At 46.8% G+C, this 20,104-nt stretch overlaps 1 protein-coding gene across 1 annotated transcript in view; it reads right to left on the bottom strand.

Moving 5' to 3' along the window:
- Positions 1 to 6,624, bottom strand: part of LOC111143517 (tetraspanin 2) — a 42,310-nt gene extending 35,686 nt beyond the window's left edge. The window contains exon 1 of the mRNA XM_022497330.1: positions 6,528 to 6,624. Within this exon, the coding sequence (XP_022353038.1) occupies positions 6,528 to 6,576 (49 nt within the window). The 5' untranslated portion in view covers positions 6,577 to 6,624. The remainder of the gene's footprint in view (positions 1 to 6,527) is intronic.
- Positions 6,625 to 20,104: the final 13,480 nt, after the last annotated feature.

Here is a 20,104-nt window from a genome sequence, read left to right on the forward strand (position 1 = left end):
GAGGGACTGTAACAGGAGTTCTGAGGGGCAGGTTAGTGGAGTTTGCAAGCCAGGGGGCAGGGGAGCGTCCCCTTGGGGTTTGTGGAGAGAGACCACAGTGGAAAGAGGGCAGGAAACCCCAAGTTATCCCAGCAGTTCCTCTCTTTAAGGCTCTCTGTTCTCCACGTTAGCACTCCAGGGACACGGATATCCTGCCCCAACCTCCACACCTTGGCCTGGACTCAGAGGACCTTGAGAAGGGGCGGCAGGGGGAAGCCCTCAGGGCTCAGGGCTCCGGTCTGGATCTCTCCACACTGTTCCCAGCTGTGACGTCAGGGTAGATCTTCATCACAGGAAGGGAACCTCTCTCCATCACAAGGAAGAAGCAAGGATCCCAGACAGGAAAGCATCCTCCCCACCAAGGACAGAGAGAAAGTTCTCCTACAAAGCCTGGAAGTCATCTGCCCAGAACCAGGGAGCTAGGCCCTATGTGTTCCTGAGGTCGCTCTCAGAGATGGGCCTCTTGGCTGTGAGGCTCTTTCTTTAAAAGCCACAGGAAAGTGCCCCTGCCTGTTCACCAACACTCTTTAACAAAGGGGTGATAAGAGTTTCATGGGCTGATTGCTCTGGCACTAATTCTGAAAAGAAAACACCCAGCTTAGTGACCGCCACCCTGTGACATGAAGTGAGATTTTCCAAAACCTGTGCCTGCTTCTTTTTTAAAGTCCTATTACCTCACACCGTTTGCTCTGTAAGTCCATAAATGGTGTCCTGGTGTATTTGTCTTCTCGTTTTATTGCCAGAGAGCAGGTATCTTTCCTATTTGGATAATTATTTATTGAAGAAAGAAGTACTGATTTCTGCAAACATGTATATGGCTCCAGTTATAGTCTAAGAAACACCTGAGTGGAGAGGAGGTCTCTGACTTCCTGGGACTGTTTATTGTTGTCACTGTCCAGGTAAAGAGAACAAGCACAGGCCGAGGCGTCAGCAGACCTGGGTTGTGGGCTGAGCCCCGCCACGAAGAGCTGGAAAACCACCACTGACTGCCAACCTCCCGTTTCTTCTCCCCTGTGCTGTTTCCTTATTCCACCTGGTGCTAAGATTCCTGATAACACGTTTCCCTGAACTTTGAGCGCTGACCGCGAGCATCTTCACCACCAGCCACTCAAGGGCAGACCTGGGGCGGGGAGGTGTGGCTGAGGAAGAAGAGCTAAGTGTGGGCGAACCCACATCCATGCCCCAGGCCACCAAGAACACACTAGAAGGACTCAGGCCCTGCCGTATGGACTGTTTTCCCCAGCCAGCATTCACTTCCTCATCATCTCTGTGACAGAAACCAACCTCCTTTGCTCAGTCCCTGTGGACTTTGACCTTTAAGGCAAACGTGAAGCCCAGACTTCGGCCAGCAAGCCCATCCCAATGACTGGTGTGGGAACAGGCCCTGGACCTGAGACTGCTAGCAAGACTGATGCTCGGGATTTTAGTCAGAGCTGCTGGAATGAAAGCAGGAGGGGCCTCCGTTGCCAGGGTTACTAGGGAGCTGGCACCTGGGGCTGGGAGCGGCCATGTTGTCACGTCTTGAGGAAAACTGCCCTTCCCTTAAGGGAAGCAGAAGGAAGACATGGGTACAGGTGGGACTCTGACCCCATCACTTGCATGAATCTTGGACTTTTCGGTTTGGCGAGTCAAGAAATTTCTGTTGTGCTCAAGACAGCCTGCGTCAACTTTCTGTGACTTGCAACTAAAAAAGTTCTGACAGATATGTCCATAAAGATACGACATTTCTTGCATCATGGGCCGCTCATATTGCTTCGGTTTAGATTAGCGAATACGAATGTCCTCACGGAACAGGTCCCCCTCCTACTGAACCCAGGAATCTCCTGAATTGACAAACACTCCATTCTGATTTTTGCCAGTTAGTGGTTAAATAGCAACGTAGGGGAAAGTTCACTCTTACCTGTGGGAGTCTGCTTAGCTTCGTGGGCTTACAAAAGCATGAAAAAGGTTTTCTTACCTTGGACCCAAATCGACACGTGTGAAACTGCTGGTCAGCACCGTGTGGGACAAGGCGGACAGAGGCTGCTCCCCACGCTGCACCTCAGGTCCACACATCGTACCCCCTCTGAGTGGGAGCCCTTCCTTCTGCAAATCAGGTTCCCACTGAGGCTCGTGAATGATTCCTGCTAGACTTGACTCTTCTCTCGCTGATATCTTTGATCATTTTGATTCCTTCTGTCCCTGACTTTAATACTGTTTAATAATAATGTTTAATAAAGTTTCTTGTCTTTCTTCACAGTCCCTACTGTTGACAAGCACCACGGTGATGCCCTTCTGTCTGAGTCACCTAGCATGTTCTTTCCTGTCTCCCCTCTCATTCCACTGCTGCCAGAATAATCTCTTTAAAAATGCAGCCCCGATCATCCCTCCCCCAAAACCCTGAATTATCCCTCTGTTGCTTTACCAAATGAATAAGCGTTGACATTCAGGGCCCTGTGTGTTTGTCCTCTCCTTCCCTTGCTCTTCTAATCCTACCTCCCACCTTGCCCCAATCTGTTCCACTCCAGCCAGAGTCCTCTGCCCAGCTTGGGCTTGCTGATCACTGTCCCGTGGACATGCCTGGCACGGTCTTTGCCCCACAACCTCTGCTGTCCTTGTTTGTCTTCCACTCATTGATGACAGCTGGTCTTTAAAACCGAAATCAGATTCTTGCCTCACTGGTTTAGAATGACCCCTGATGCACCCACAGCAAATACCACTTAGCTGGCATTTAGTTACATGCTCATTTCCATTAGAATTTAAATTGTTAACTCTGTGAGTCTTTTCAAATAGATCGCAAAGATACATGGGAGCCAGTACAGCGTTCTCATCCTCTTTTGTGTGATTCCGGAGCCCAGGACTATAGATTCTGGCTGATGTAGCCATGAATAGAGTATATGTTTTCCTAAATAGAGGAGCCTATAAAAAAAGAGGGAAAGACTAGAAGGGCCCCTGCTTCAATGCATAACGATGTTTGCATAAACCCAAATACTTGATGAAATCCCCAGATTAAAAACACCATGAAGAGATTTTTAGATAGTCAGGTGTTTACCCTCATTGAAAGGGAGACAGCCTTTCTTACCTGTTTTTCAGGGAACCCAGCTCTTCATAGTTTTTTAGAAATGGTGTTTCTTTACTGCTGCCCCAAATTCCCAGTTCAGGATGAAGAATTACATTATAGGGATTTACATCTTTCAACCTCACTCTTGGGGGTCGTGAGGGGCTAGGTGGCTCGGTTTTAGGTGGTTAGTTTTTGCCAAACCACTTGAAGGAGAATGTCTGCCTCTAAGGGAAGGGGGGGCAGGGATGCTGTCTCTCGTTTTGGTTCTAATGAAGGACGGACCCTTCCCTCCCCAACCACCTGAGGGCACAACTGCTGCTTCTGAGGGCAAGTCTTGAGAGTCCTACCTGGGGAACTGGAGATAAATTGGGTTCCGGTGCAGAGCCTGCAGCACGTGAGGAGAAGACAGACTGAAGGCTGATACCCCGAACCCCTTCATGCCTGAACTGCAGGAGCAAAAGATTCCCATTTTATGGGGACTGACATTGCGTTGGGACATAAGTAACTAGTGAATTCAGAGTAGGGAGAGAAAATAATGTTCACCCTGAGGATCAGCTGTAAGTGGTCAGAGGAGCTAGGTTAGGAGGAAGCCCCTAAAAGAGTATCCTGAACGATGAGCTGTCTCTTCCTCAGGCTAAAGAAATGACGGGCCGCTGCCTGCCTTCTACGGGCCAGCGCTAACTCAAGAGTCATAAACAAGGCTCTCCCTAGCTCAGTCCGTCTGAGACCCCATTGTCTTCTGAAGCCCCATTCAAGCACCCATCCACCCTGACGGTTGTCTTGCTGACCCCCAGTGTTCTCTCTCACTTTTTTTTTTTTTTTAATGTAAGCTCTAGACCCAACGTAGAGCTCAAACTCATGACCTGAGATCAAGAGTAGTATGTTGTACTGACTGAGCCAGCCAGGTGGTTGCTAGAAGCTTCTTCCTAAATCTTTGATGCTTTTTAAAAACATGACTACTAAATTCACGGGCGCATATCACCACTGTTCCCACAGGATCTTTTTATTTTTTTTTTAAGTGGGCTCTGCACCCAATGTGGGCTTAAGCTTACCACCCTGAGATCAAGAGTTGCACGCTCTACCGATGGAGCCAGCCAGGCGTCCCTTCTCACTTCTTAATTCAGTGGTGCTGTTTGCACCACTCATGAGCACTTAACATATGGTTGTGATTATTGTCTGCTATTTATCATTGCATATGCCTGGAGAGGCAAGAATCCCATTACGGCGGGATCAGACCTTTGCTGTGGGTCATCCTGTGGGCACTGAGGTGTGACAATGCTGAACAGAGTTAGAAATCACAGGGAACAGCTATAAAAAAAAGCTGCCCCGGGACCATGATCAACATGAGGGGAGAGTTGTTCCTTCTGGTACCCTTCCCCGACTGTCCCTGCATGTCCCCCTCAAGGTGGCGGGGAACAAGGACAGGCTGAGCTCTGTCCTGGGGCACTGGGGCTCACTCTGGGATGGAGAACGCTTCTGAAGAAGTTTGCAGGGCCCAGAGTTCCTCAAGGAGAAATGTGTTGAATGTGTGTGTTAGTTTTGGACGGAGGGGTATGTGCTACCTGGAAACCACATGGTGGAAAAGAGCATTTCAGTGTTAAGTATAATGACAGACTCCTGTGCTGCTTCCTTGGGACAGAACTCTGACTTGGTCCAAGTGTCAGGGGCCCTCTGGGGCACCTGGGCCCCTTCCCAAGCCCAGGGTGACGCTCCTTTAGTCACAGGAGCCAGTCCCAGCAGCTCTCCTGGCGGCCGTGACTAGGTCAGGCATGAGCACACAGGCGGCTCTGGCCAGCAGGCTGCAAGAAGAGGGCCCCCGGGGGTCTTCCGACAAAGGTTGTATTCATTCCTGAAGAGGACCGTGTGAGGTGAAACTGGCCTTTTTTCCCTCTCTCTTTTGGACTTGGCAGCATGAGGATATGACACTTAGAGCCACCACAGCTCTTTTAAACCAGACGGGATGCAATTGAGGTCATCTCGAGGACGGCCAGTAGAAAGAAGGGAAAAAACCTGGGTCCTCGATAACTGTGTGGAACTCTGAACTCTGGAGAGTCCCCATCACCGCATTTCCTCCACCGTGTTTCACCGATTTCAATATACATTTGACATATTCACATTTTACAGTCCCTAAAATTGGGATATGCATATTTTATGGCGTGTCGTGGCTGAATTGGCAGCATTTCTTCTTTTCTTAGGGGAACTTACATGAACTATGTGGGGTTTTTTATTTTTTTAAGATTTTATTTATTCATTTGACGGAGATCACAAGCAGGCAGAGAGGCAGGCAGAGAGAGAGGGAGAAGCAGGCTCCCCGCTCAGCAGAGAGCCCGATGCGGGGCTCGATCCCAGGACCCTGAGACCAGGGCCTAAGCCGAAGGCAGTGGCTTAACCCACTGAGCCACCCAGGCGCCCCTAACTATGTGTTTTACAAAAGACTACATCTACGCTTTGGTGAACTGTGGACTGTCCTTACTGCCGCCCATCTTACAGTAGGTTTGTGGTTACTTCCTTCTAGAAGTGTCTTTGCCACTATGGCTGCCCTCCTCAGGAGGCTCGGCTGTGGGACCTACCCTTTACGAAGCCTGGAGTGAGCCTGGGTGCTCCGTCCCTCCTGGGAAGCAGACACTGCTTTTCTAGGCACTGGGAGCAGATGACCTGTCCAGGATCCTGCTTCTCCCCGTACTCTATGTACCCTGTAGCTGGGGCAGACCGTGGAATGGCCAGACACATAGGACTATGACCTGTAGTGACAACAGTCTCAGGCTTGTTGAAATCTAGAGTCCGGGTGTACTCGGCTGGAGAGTGAGGACAGCCCACAGAAGAGGACGAGAAGTAGATCAGAGGGACTAAACCCAGGAGAATGCTCAGCCCCTACTTACCACGTTGTCTCAGAATTGCAGGCCACCCCCCCTCACCACTCATCCCTTCCTCACAGCTGGTGCTGCAGGAGGCTCGTTCCCAGATGAGCCCTGCCCTCTGCAGTGCCTAGTTAGGGAGGGACTGAGTACCTCCAAACCTCGAGATGTCTCTGTACTTGGAATTATGTCTCCCTCATCGACAACTTAAAATACAAGATCACAAATAAACCCCTCACTTGACAGGGACCCCATCAGCCCAGATGGATTGATGCATAACTGATTTTGCTCAGTGGGCAAAAGGGAGTCTTCTAATTCTTTGGAAATGGATGGCGGCTGAAAGAGCACGGCAGGTCTGTCCTCTGACACTGGTCTTTCTTGATTTCGATGAACCATGTGGGGAGGGGCAGGCTAGGCGTGCAGTGCCCTCGCCCACCATGACTACACAGTCCCTCCAGCCCCCAGCCAGGTAGAGGCTACAGGGCTCAGTTTTGCCTCCTCACTTCCCCTCCCCCAGAAGTCCAGGGGTGAGTTCTGCTCTAAGCCCCTGGGGGCAGCTCCAGCTAACCCTCAGGGAAGCTGAAGTCACTCACCCATGTAGAAATACTCTGGGGATTTGTCCGCCGATGAGAAGTCCTTCATGGTACCTCCGAACCGAAACCATAGTCCGAAACCAATGACAGCTGACCCTGCCAGCTGAAAGGGAAACAATACTGGTTTTCAGCAAAGGGAAGGGGATGGGTGCGCACAGCCCAGGAGTGGGCTGGGGGTACAGAGCGTTGAGGCTGAAGAGGCTGTCCCTTTAGAGATCAGCTTGTCCACCCTTCACATTTCCTGGGGGAGGAGAAACGATGTGCTCAGAGCCCCCCAGGTCCCCGACGGGATATCAGAACTGGGGTTTCCTGATTCCAAGCTGAGTTGTCCCCATTCTTCTGGGCTTCCCTGTGGTTGCTGGGCATAGAGAGCACAGCCTGGGGAGGCATCTCAAGAAGAATATTCCAATAACAGCCCCTGGAAGGCATCTGTCCCCTGACATGTTGTCCTTTGCTGGGCACCCCGGACCTCCTCAGCAATATCACGGAGAGAGGGGACTGTGTTTCAGCCTCTGGGTCACCACCAGCAAGATGAACTCTCAGACCTGGGGGAAAACCATTCTTTTAAATTGGGGGGAAACACATAGCCTTCAGAACCCACTCACACCTCATGAGTGTGCAGTGCCAGTTAGAAAGCTGTTCCAGAGACATCTAGAACCCTTGCTCCCGGGGCCTCCACGGTCACTCCACTGCCTGGGGATGGTTTTGCTGGCAGAGAGGAAGCTCAGCCGGTTTTTGTTTTGTTTTGGGTTTTTTTTTTCTTTTGGTTGCTATTTTGAGTTTCCATGGAAAGTGAGAAAGGAAAAATAATTTTCTGAAAAAGCATGGTCTGTGTGCTGTGCGGCTCACGGTGAGGCCGTGTGGCTGGCGCAGGCCCGGCTGGGCAGGCTGGCGGCCCGTGGAGTCATCGCCTGCTTCCTCTGAGGGCTTCTGTGAGGCTCTGTGTCAATGCTGGGTCTTTTCTACTGTTGTAGGACTGGGACAACTGCTGGTCTGCAGGCTCCCGCCACAAGCACCCATCCTGGGCTGCACCAGGCCGATCCATCAACAGACGTCTGCTGGATACCTTCTGGACTCAAGTCACACAGGGAAGGAAGCAGATGGAAAGACGGCCTCCTGGTTCTGCCAACCCGTCTAGTTCATGTGGGGGCCCCTGGCCTGTCACCAGATGAACAGATTAGAGGCTGTCGCTATCTCTGTCCCTGTCCCAGCAGGGAAGAGTGGACACAGATGCCAGCAACAAGACAGGACGCAGTCAGACGAGTAGAGGTTTAATAAGGAAAAATGGTATCAAAGTCAGGGGCAGACCAGAGAGCCCTCGGTACACAGGGGCCCTCTATTGGCAGGGCTGCAAGCCAGGCTAGTGCTGCCCTTCGGCGCTCTCTGGCTGGACTTAGAGGAGGCCTTAGCCATTCCCTTCACTCCCCTCCAGGCCAGCTTCTTCAGAAAAGCGGCGTGACTTCACTGACGAGTCTGAGGGGCTAGAGCTCTACCAGCTGAACTCTCTCATGAGGAATAAGTAAAATTTTCCAGTACTCAGAGGAAAGCACCAATTGGATAAAGTGAGGGGCAGCTAAAGGAGCTGGACTCAACCAGCTTTCAAAGACTTTTGCATTTTTAAAAGGGTAGCATGGCATGGAAAAATATTGACAGAAGTCATGCTAAACCATTCACAGTATTTATCTTTGAAGGTAGGATTATAGGTGGCTTTTTTCTTTTCACTCTTTTAAATTGTCCACACGAAGCATGGAATTACTCTCGTACATTTAAAAATGTTGTTTTCTCCATGCATTATATGGTAGTTTATCTGCTCAATCCAGAAAAAGTGGGGAGGATTTTCTTGGGCCGTGCTCTAGTTTTGGGAGAAAACCAGCTTTGAAGTCATTGCTGTTCTGGTGCAGGGAAGAGAGAGATGCCCTTAGGAAGGCACTGTCCTAGACGCTCCTTGAGGCTGCCTGGGACAGATGTGCCCAGGAAAGCCGCACAGGCAACCCTCCCCATCTTGCCTTTGTGGTGACTTGATGGAAAGACAGTTTCCAAATACAAAGCAGAACCTATTGACAGAGGCATCAGGCCAAGGCCTGCAGCCACCAAGCAGACTGTGGAGGAGGTGACTGGTCCCAGGGACACCCTACCACACGGCCACATTTTTGGCATGTCTGTACACAGACTCTAATTTATTGCTGTCTGGGATCATCCTCCCAGACGGAATACATTTGTCCACTTCTGGCACAGATGTAATTGATGCATAATGGAAAATTAAAACAGAGGTTGCAATTTCAAGCCACGGGGTAACGAGGGGAAAAAATCTGCGCTTGCTCGTCCACACCCCCAAGCCCAAACCACACGGGTTTCCTCCCGGGTCAAGGAAACTGCGGCTTAACTGAATGTCATCACTGTGTGGAGGGAATCCTCCCAGCACACAGCCACGGGCTGTGTCAGGAATATGTGGGGGAGGACCCGTCAGGCCTGAGGTTGCTTGTGACAACAACGATCACTGCTTTGGAAAGTGACATCAACAGAGACCACGTAGCCCTTTGGTCCTTCCAAACTCCCCATTCCTGTAAGGCTCCTGTAATACTCTGGTCACCGGGCTTTGGTTGGTCTGCCTCACCCTAGAAATGGAATTGAATTAGAAAAATTCACCTTGGTTCCAGACCAGTCAGGAGCAAAGTGAGCAAGGCTAGTAATATGAAGTTCCATTGCTCTGTGGGTCCCAAGCCCAGAAGAGACCTCTCACAAAATGACCCGGGGAAGCCTTCAGGCCCACGAAAAATGTTAACCCCTTCTAGACCCAACCCTCTCTGTTCCTGTTCTTTCTTCTCTTCTTAGTCTCAGCCACAACATGGCCCCTCAGGCTACATTAGAACAAGTAAGGAATGAGAGGCTGTCCTTTCCTTCTCTTGCCTCCTGCTCTCATGTCCTTCCCCTTCCTCCCTGTCTTTCAAGGAATCAACTGCAGTCCGGGTTGGGGGTGTGCTAGGCTTCATGGAATCAATGACAAAAGACAGGACTCACAGTCTCACACAGGAGCTGATCCTGCAAATGGGTACATGCAATAGAAGGCAGGAAGCTCAGTGCTCAGGGGAAGAACATCACACTGCCCAGGAAGCAGAGCAAAGCACGACAAGTGGTGTTCAGCAGAAGACATTCTGCTTTGACTTACACCTTCAAGCATGAATTTGAAGTCCTTGAGCAGGAGAGGGCTGGAGGGAGGAGCAAACACCAGGCAGAGGGAACAGCATGGGTAAGGCTTCGCTTCCTTACCTGCAGCCTGTGTTGGGCAGAGAGAGGAATCTGGGGTTGGAAAAGGCAAGTTGGGGCAGACCATGCATGGCCCACAGCTTCTTCTTAGCCTGCTACCATCTTAGAAAGCCCATGGCAGGGCCTTGAGGGAGGGGAGAAGGGAGTTATTCATCCTGACGGGAACAATCAGGAGCATAGGTGCTCTTGGATGCCAGACAGCGAGGAGCCAGGGATAAAGGTCTGATGGCGGAAGGCGAGAGTGGGGACAAAGCAGGGACAACGGGGAGTGGATGCGGTGAGCACTGAGAACCAGAAGGATCCACTCTACTGAGGGCTGCCCTGCTTCCAGGACTAGCACCAATCCCCATGCCTTTGGAATAATCATCACTAGAAATGTTGTTTTTCCAGGAATGGAGTTTTTCGTACAACACCATGAGTGGGTCTTTGATGCTTGTCACTTAGTAAACATTTACCGAGCATCTATTGTGAGCGAGGAGCCAAGGATTCATAGGAAAGGAAGATTCACCTCCTTCTCAGGAAGCTCTCAGGGGCTCATGGAGAAGCTGATTCCCACTGGATGGTCCAGGAGGGACACTAACTTTGCAGGTGAGAATTCAATCACAGAACCAGCCCATGAGAAGATGATGGATAGCATCATTTCTTTTCTGAGTCTCAACAGTGTGTTAGGAACTCAGAGAATGTGATGAAACAGGATTCTGAGGGCAAAAGTGTGTCCATTATTTAAGAAGAAACAAAATAGAGAAAAGAAAAAGGCAGCAGTGAAAGGAACAGTGATATATCAATCCATGTCATTAAATTGGGGGGGGGTATCACCAGATACAATTATATTATGCATCTTCAGGGGCAATCAGCATCTTCAGCTGATTTCAGCTTCTAACCATATTCCAGAGAGTCTGCAGGACACAAGGTTGCAAATTGTAAGCGTATGTTTTTAGAGAAGACAGTTTAGTGTTCTAAAACTGAAGTGGCAGAAGAGAGGACTATGGACCTGCTCAGAAAGCATCTAAAACAAAGTGGATGGGCCAGAAGTTTCCTTTAAGTAATGGCTATCTGTCAGAAACAGGTCATTTAGCATGAAGCAGAACTGGTTAAAGGATTCCAGTTTCATTTTACTGTATTTACTTCTACTTGCCTGGGATTGCTGCTGAAATGTTCTATCTTGAGGACACATTTCTTTTTTTCACTTAAAAAAAAAAAAAAAGTTTCAGGCGCCTGGGTGGCTCAGTTGGTTAAGCGACTGCCTTCAGCTCAGGTCATGATCCTGGAGTCCTGGGATCAAGTCCCGCATCAGGTTCCCAGCTCCACGGGGAGTCTGCTTCTCCCTCTGACCTTCTCCTCGCTCATGCTCTCTCTCACTGTCTCTCTCTCTCTCTCTCTCTCTCAAATAAATAAATAAAATATTAAAAAAAAAAGATTTCATGAATCATGAACATGGTTCTTAGGAAGGCAGTAAGATGGAAATCGGTCAGGGCTGAGATGAAAGGATGCCAGGATCACTTGACAGTCCTGGGTGCCCAGGCTGCCTAGCTCCCCCCAGCCCCCACCCCCACCCAGAGAAGGCCAGCCAACCCTGATCACAACCCCTAGTCATGCCGCTCTCTTTTCTGATGACTAAGCCCACCTTTCAGAAAGCCCTCTTTCTGGGTAAAAAGCTTCACTTGGGGAAGTTCTCACATGACGCGTGTCTTTTCACCTAGATAAAGACTGTTGTCCTCAGATCCTCTAGCCTGTGTGTTTCAGTTCCTTTTCCCACTTGGGGGTTTCTGCTCCTCCTATTTCTTTAGCTGGGAAAGCTCTCTTCCCCTACCTGTCCCTCTAACTCAACCAGCCCAAAGTCACTACCCTGGCCTGGGTATGTACCTGCCTTCATGTTTCATATAGCCATTTCTATTTAAATATTTCTGGAATTTAAAAAAATGAAGGCCTGAGCTGCATGGGGACAGGGACAGGGTGTACACTGCTCTTAGGCCCCTGTGTGCAGAGCAGGCTCCCAACGGACATCTGTTCAAGGAAAGAGTGGAAGGCCTTCACCCAGGTACCGTTTAAGCTGTGCTATGGACAAAATGTGTGTCATCCACCCCCCCACCCTGATTCATCTCCTGAAACTCTGCCCCCACTGTGATGGTATTTGGAGGTGGGGCCTTTAGAGAGAGGTGATTCGGTTTAGACAAGGTCATGAGGGTACAGCCCCATGATGGGATTCTCTTGTAAGAGATCCCAGAACCCTGCCTCTCTCTCTCTGTCTCTCTGTCTGCCATGTGAGGACACAGTGAGAAGGCAGCCCTCTGAACGCCAGGAAGGAAGCTTTTACCAATACCTTGATCGGCCGATACCTTGATCTTGACTTTCCAGCCTCCAGGATTGTGAGAAATCCAATCTTGTTGTGTAAGGCACTCTGTTTTTTGTTTTGTTTTGCTTTTTAATGGCAACCTGACTTGACTAAGACAGGCTGACAGGAGTGACTGCCCCCCCGCCACCCCGCCACCAAGGGAATCCTTTGCCAAGTACTATTTTCAAAAAACATCTGCACCTGGGAAACACTGAAACAGACACCTCGGAAGGCACGGTGTGAATACACTGTTGAATTGACTCAGCAAAATACTTTCCCACAGAAAAACAGAACAAAACTAGCCCATGTAGTATCAGCTCTGTGTTTTCTTAAGCCTGTGGGGATGTGCACTGTGCCTCATGTACGGATGCCAAGGGTACAGCCGCACGTGCCTTTTAGAGGCAGGGGCTTATGAATGCCTAAAGCAATTAGAGCAGCATGCGCACAATGCCCTTAAACACAAGAATGAACAAGGTCAATTTTGTATTCTTGCTTCCCCAGGGGGAACACTAGGTATCTACACAACCCACCTCATCTGCAAATCTCTTCTTTGCAATGGAGTCCCACAGAGCTGGAAATGACACTGTAACCCTAGAGTTTTCATTAAAAGCTTTTAAGCTAATACTTGCTCTTGGTGGCAATTCCCATCCCAGACGCAATCAGGTAATGAGCATTTCCGATCTTGATCTGATTGCAAACCGCATCACGATACCATAAGGGTAATGGAGTTCCATCCTTTTAGCAGCAAAAGTCAGAAGCACATTTGCTCTGGAAGATGACACTAATTTTCTCCAAGAGGAAAGCCAGCTTCCAAGATTTTCATCCTCTTATTCAGTGAGAGCAAGGCAAGAAGTCACATGGCACTTTCTCAAAATCAAGGAACCCGTCAGAAGAAACACAAGACCCTAATGTCCTCGGGCATCCATATATAACCACCCCCGAGGAAGCCTGCTGCCTTCCCCTTGACCTCAGGAGCAGGTGAGGTGGGACCGGAAAGCAATGTGACAGCATGTGATGAGGCAGCGGTTAGCTTGGAAATGTGCCAGTTAGAGACCAGGGTTTCTGATTTTCCCTATTGTTTTTCTTATAACGAATCCATGAGAATCAGCTCATGCTAAGAAATTCCCGAAAGACTTCTTTCAGGTATATTTAAAACCTATCAGTGTTGAATTCTCTGCCATGACAGTAGTGTTCCACGGTCACAGCTGTGACTGGATCAGGAGTGAGCTATTCATCTCTGGAGGGAATGCGGGGCTATGTATTTGGGCCGAACATACCTTCTTCTGTTTGCTTAGATCATTCGGGAGTTGACTTGTGTGGATCAACTGGCAGACAGCACGGAGGCAGTGTGGAAGGGCTGGTGGCATTCCGGGATCAGGGGAAGGAAACTAACCTGGGCTGGGGGAAAGCCTGCTGTCGTGACAAAGCAGATCCAAGACAGGTGGTGGGAAGTGTGTTGAGTTTATTCAGTGGTTCTACACAAGGCTTTTTCTCTAAAGAAATACGGGGCAAAGGAGGAGAAAGGAAATATCAGCAAGAATTCAGAGAAAGAGGATGGTGGGATAGTTGTCTTGGACACCCACACAAGTATCAGACTGCTGGCTTCTGACTGCAGTGAGCAGATGGCCTGGTGAAGTGAAGATCAAATACGCACAGAACGAAGATCCAATCCACTCAGTCACCGAAGTGAGTAAAATCCAAGGTCTGCCTTGCCTCACCTAGCGGATGATTTCCAGGACGGTAATGGCCTTGATGACATCCCCCGACTTCCTCCTGGCAACACCAGCTGGTGCTTATCTCAGGGTTGCCCTCTGAGTAAACACTCAGCTCCAACGTCTACAATGCCTACTGTGAGGTCTCATCTATACTGAGCTTCCTATGAGCAAAGACTGGGTGTTTAACATTTGTTTTACTGCCTAATATTGTTCAAGGTAGTTTGAGAACCACTCTTGAGATAAATAGGATTCTTACATGTCAATTGATGGAAATGATCTATACTCAGTTTAAGGTGTTACTGGGAGACAACGGCAGGAAAAAAACATTTCAGGTAGAACTCAGGTTAGCCTGGAACAAGCCTAAGAGCTCTGGTTTATTAAAAAGTTAGCTTGGATGAAATCCCGGAGAAATCACGGACGTCCAGCTTGGTGTTCCAGAGAGCTTTCACTTCACAGCAGTCTTGCCAGAAGCCATTTGTGTCCTGAAGGCCAGCAGCACTGGGTCATTTGCAGGGGAACGGGCCTATTTGAGCATGCGCACGGCGAGCAAGTGGGCTTCCTGGCCGAGTGCCAGCAGCTTGCAAGGCACCAGGCCCTGCCCTGCTAGGGTCTCTTCCACCCCTGCCCAATTCCCTTGCCCCAGTTTATAAGCTGACTCTTTCCCAATCACTATTATGATGGGGAGGACAACAAAGCATACACTTTGGGACACTGCTGACTGCTCTTCTAGAAACTTTTAGCTCTTCTGAGTATTCAGACTGTGTAGCAGTGCCTTGAGGCAGGATAATAACACTGTGGTGTCGTGACGTCAAGAGGCTGCAGCAGATGGGGGGGTGGTGGTTGTTTCTAGGCATCCTAGATTTGAATCGGGTTCTATCTATGATCTTGCTCAAGACATTTGATTGCCCAAACCCTCAGCTTCTTCCTTTGCAAAGTGGAGGTAATAATAGTGCCTTCCTAAGAGGTTAAACGAGTTCAAGTTTCACATTGAGAATGGGGAGTGCCCAGCACTTAGTTTTACTCTAGTGGTAGACTTGCTAACGTTACATTCAGACCGAAAACTGAATCTGACCCAAGGTAGGAAACACCACTCCCATAGTACCAATAACAAAGCCCTTGGCTGCCTTTCTCTACTCATTTTTATGTTAGCTCTATGCTCTTTCCAGGACAGCTAGAATCCCTTGAGTTTTCTAAATGATCCATACTCAGTATGTCAATGCCCCATTCTAGAAGCTATGCTCCCTCTCTCTCTTTAGTTTTAGTTTTATAAGACCCAATAAGAGAGAAATGGAAAAATGATTTAGAGAGAAAGAATAACTATATCTAGGCTAGAGCTATCCAACAGAACTTTCTTCAGTGATATACATGTAACGTTCTCCATCTGTGCTGTCCAATATTACAGCCACTTGCCACTTACGGTTCCCAAGCATGTGACATGTGGCTACTGTGACTTAGGAACCAAATATGAAATCTCTTTTAGTATTAATGAATTTAAATTTGAATAGCCACATGTGGTTAGTAGCCTAGCCACCATATCGGAATTCACGTGCTCATGATAGCTCCAACCTTGTCTCCCGTTCCTCTGCATATTGGAGTGGTGGACAGCATAGACTCTGGGGCCACACACAGAACCCCAGCCCTGCTGCTGGCTGTCTCTGAGTCCCTGGAAAATCTCTGAAACTCTCTGTACCTCAGCTTCCTCCTGTGTACACTGGGGGATGACAAGAGCTGCTATTTCAGGGGGTCAATGTGAGGATTAAAGGAGCCAGGGTACAAAATGTGCTCAGGAAAGCAGCAGCACAGAGCTTGCATTTACATCACACTGCTCTTCCTCAAGATTTTGCTACCGAAATTGAGTTAAAAAAATCTCTTGATACATATCCCTTCTCAATTCCCATCTTGCTTTTCTTCTGCCTTAAACTGATCAGTACTGGTTTCAACCTAACCTGCTTCTCTCATATACCAGGCGGGCCTGACTTTCAGCATCAATGCCTCTAAAATGGGGATAAGTACATTAGTTCATGAGATTGCTGTAATCCATGATCAAATGGGATATGCATGTGGAAGCATTTTGTAAACTAAAACATCATATGAATGTTAATTAGCATTATTATTTTTGTTCCCAATTAAACCCCAAAAAGATGAAAAGGTGGGCCAGGGTAACCCTTACTCATCTGTAAGATGTGATCCCAACCAATCCGATAGTCTCATTTTTTAAAAAAAATATTTCATTTACTTATTTAAGAGAGAGAGAGAGAAAGAGAGAGAGAGAACATGATACCAGATAAGGTCAGAGGGAGAAGGAGACTCCCCAAAGAGCTGGGAGTCCAATGCGGGACTTGATCCTGGGACTCCAGGATCATAACCTGAGTCGAAGGCAGTTGCTTAACCAACTGAGCCACCCAGATGCCCCCGATATTCTCATTTTACTTGCTTCTTCCTGCATTCCTCCTCCTGATTCCTTAGCAACCATGACATGTCTCAGTAGTCAGTACAGTATCACTTACTTCAGGAGAACAGCCCTGTTGTGATATTAATTGTCAATATTAAGGTAGGAGACAGAGGTTATGTTCTCTTTTGCCACACAGTTGGAGGTCCAAACACACGGCATGGATGTTCTAAAATTACACAGTGAAATGCAATGGACAATGAAAACATGGCTACCTGGTAATACTACAAACCATCAAGTCTTTATATGAAAAAAAAGTCTTGAAACAATAATGGTTAAATTGTAACTGGAATTAAGAGAAGTGCCATAAGACAGCATACTTATCCACAGTGACCTGGCAGGCCAGAAAGGACTAGCATGATATATTCAGAGCACTAAACAAGAAAAATATGCAGCCAAGAATACTATATCCAGCTAGGCTGTCACTGAAAATAGAAGGAGAGATAAAAAGTTTCTAGGACAAACAAAAACTAAAAGAATTGCAAACACCAAACTAGCCCCATAGGAAATACTGAAAGTGGTCCTCTAAGCAAAAAGAGAGCCTAAAAGTAACAGACCAGAAAGGAACAGAGACAATATACAGTAACAGTGACAGGCAATACAATAGCACTAAAGTCATATCTTTTAATAGTTACCCTGAATGTAAATGGGAAAAATGCCCCAACCAAAAGACACAAGGTATCAGAATGGATAAAAAACAAAACCCATCGATCTGCTGTCTGCAAAAGACTCATTTTAGATCCAAAGACACCTCCACATTTAAAGTGAGGGGGTGGAAAACAATTTACCATGCTAATGAACATCAAAAGTGGCAATCCTTATATCAGATAAATTAGATTTTAAGCCAAAGACTATAATAAGAGATGAGAAAGGACACTATATAATACTTTAAGGGTCTGTCCAACAAGAAGATCTAACCATTTTAAATATCTATGCACCTAACATGGGAGCAGTCAATTATGTAAACCAATTAATAACAAAATCAAAGAAACACATCGACAATAATACAATAATAGTATGGGACTTTAACACCCTCCTCACTGAAATGGATAGATCATCAGAGCAAAAGATCAATAAGGAAATAAAGTCTTTAAATGAAACATTGTACCAAATGGACATCACAGATATATTCAGAACATTCCATCCCAAAGCAACAGAATCACATTCTTCTCTAGTGCATGTGGAACATTCTCCAGAATAGGTCACATCATGGGTCACAAATCAGGTATCAACCGGTATCAAAAGATTGGGATGATTCCCTGCATGTTTTCAGACCAAAGTGCTTTGAAACTAGAGGAAAGTTGGAAAGAACTCAAATACATGGAGACTAAAGAGCATCCTACTAAAGAATGAATGGGTCAATCAGGAAATTAAAGAATTGAAAAAATTCATGGAAACAAATGAAAAGAAAATGAAAACACAACTGTTCAAAATCTTTGGGACACAGCAAAGGTGGTCCTGAGAGGACAGTAAATAGCGATACAAGCCTTTCTCAAGAAACAAGAAAGGTCTCAAATATACAACCTAATCCTACACCTAAAGGAGCTGGAGAAAGAACAGCAAAGAAAGCCTAAACCCAGAAGGAGAAGAGAAATAATAAAGATCAGAGCAGAAATCAATGAAATAGAAACCAGAGAACAAAACAGATCAACGAAACTAGGAACTAGTTCTTTGAAACAATTAATAGGATTGATAAACCCCTGACCAGACTTATCAAAAAGAAAAGATAAAGGACCCAAATTAGTAAAATCATGATGAGGGGTGCCTGGGTGGCTCAGTGGGTTAAAGACCTCCACCTTCGGCTCAGGTCATGATCCCAGGGTCCTGGGATTGAGCCCTGTATCAGGCTCTCTGCTCAGCGGGAGCCTGCTTCCCCCCTCTCTCTGCGTCCCTCTCTGCCTACTTGTGACCTCTGTCTATCAAATAAATAAACAAAATCTTTTTTAAAAAATCATAAATAAAAGAGGAGAGATCACAACCAACACCAAAGAAATACAAACAATTATAAGAGCATATTATGAGAAACCATACCCTAGCAAATTTGACAATCTGGAAGAAATGGATGCATTCCTAGAGACATATAAACTACCAAAATTGAACAGGAAAATAGAAAACCTGAACAGACCTATAACCAGTAAGGAGATTGAAGCAGTCATCAAAAGTCTCCCAACAAACAAGAGCCCAGGGCCAGACGTCTTCCCAGGGGAATTCTACCAAATACTTAAAGAAGAATTAATACCTATTCTCCTGAAACTCTTCCAAAAAAATGGAAATGGAAGGAAAACTTCCAAACTCATTTTATGAGGCCAGCATCACCTTGATCCCAAAACCAAAGACCCCATCAAAAAGGAGAATTACAAACCAATATTCTTGATGAACACGGATGCAAAACTTCTCACCAAAATACTAGCCAATAGGATCCAACAGTACATTAAGAGGATTATTCGCTGCAACCAAGTTGTATCTATTTCTGGGCTGCAAGGTTGGTTCAACATCTGCAAATCAATCAATGTGATACAATACGTTAGTAAAAGAGAGAAAAAGAACATATGATACTCTCAATAGATGCTAAAAAAGCATTTGACAAAGGACAGCATCCTTTCTTGATCAAAACTCTTCACAGTTTCGGGACAGAGGATACATACCTCAATATCATCAAAGCCATCTATGAAAAACCCACAGCAAATATCATCCTCAATGGGGAAAAACTGAGAGCTTTCCTCCTAAGGTCTGCAACATAGCAGGGCTGTCCACTATCACCACTGCTACTCAACATAGTCCTAGAACTCCTGGCCTCAGCAATCAAACAACAAAAAGAAATAAAAGGCATCCAAATTGGCAAAGAAGTCAAACTCTCATTCTTTGCAGATGATATGATACTTTATGTAGAAAACCCAAAAGACTCCACTCCAAAAGAGCTAGAACTCATACAGGAATTCAGTAAAGTGTCAGGATATAAAATCAATGCACAGAAACCAGTTGCATTTCTATACACCAACACAAGACAGAGGAAAGAGAAATTAAGGAGTCAACCCCATTTACAACTGCACCCCAAACCATAAGATAGGCAGGAATAAATCTAACCAAAGAGGTAAAGAATCTGTACTCAGAAAACTACTAAGTAGTCATGAAAGAAATTGAGGAAGACACAAAGAAATGGAAAAACATTCCATGCTCATGGACTGGGAGAACAAATACTGTGAAAATGTCTGTGCTACCTAAAGCAATCTACACATTTAATGCAATCCCTATCAAAATACCATCAATTTTTTCAAAGAAATGGAACAAACAATCCTAAAGTTTATATGGCTCCAGAGAAGACCTGAAATAGCCAGAGGAAATGTTGAAAAAGAAAGCCAAAGTTGGCAGCGTTTCAATTCCAGACTTCAAGCTCTATTACAAAGATGTCGTCATCAAGACAGTTCGGTGCTGGCACAAAACAGACACCTAGATCAATGGAACAGAACAGAGAGCCCAGAAATAGACCCTCAACTCTATGGTCAACTAATTTTCAACAAAGCAGGAAAGACTGTCCAGTGGAAAAAAGACAGCCTCTTCAACATATGGTATTGGGAAAATTGGACAGCCACATGCAGAAGAATGAACCTGGACCACTTCCTTACACCACACTCAAAAATAGACTCAAAATGGATGAAACACCTCAATGTGAGACAGGAATCCATCAGAATCCTTGAGGAGAACACAGGCAGCAACCTCTTCGACCTCAGGCACAGCAACTTCTTCCTAGAAACATGGCCAAAGTCAGGAGAAGCAAGGGCAAAAGGGAAGTATTGGGACTTCATCAAGATCAAAAGCT

Source organism: Enhydra lutris, unplaced genomic scaffold, assembly GCF_002288905.1.
Source record: "Enhydra lutris kenyoni isolate GAN:26980312 unplaced genomic scaffold, ASM228890v2 scaffoldscaffold9, whole genome shotgun sequence".
Classification (NCBI taxonomy): Eukaryota; Metazoa; Chordata; class Mammalia; order Carnivora; family Mustelidae; genus Enhydra; species Enhydra lutris.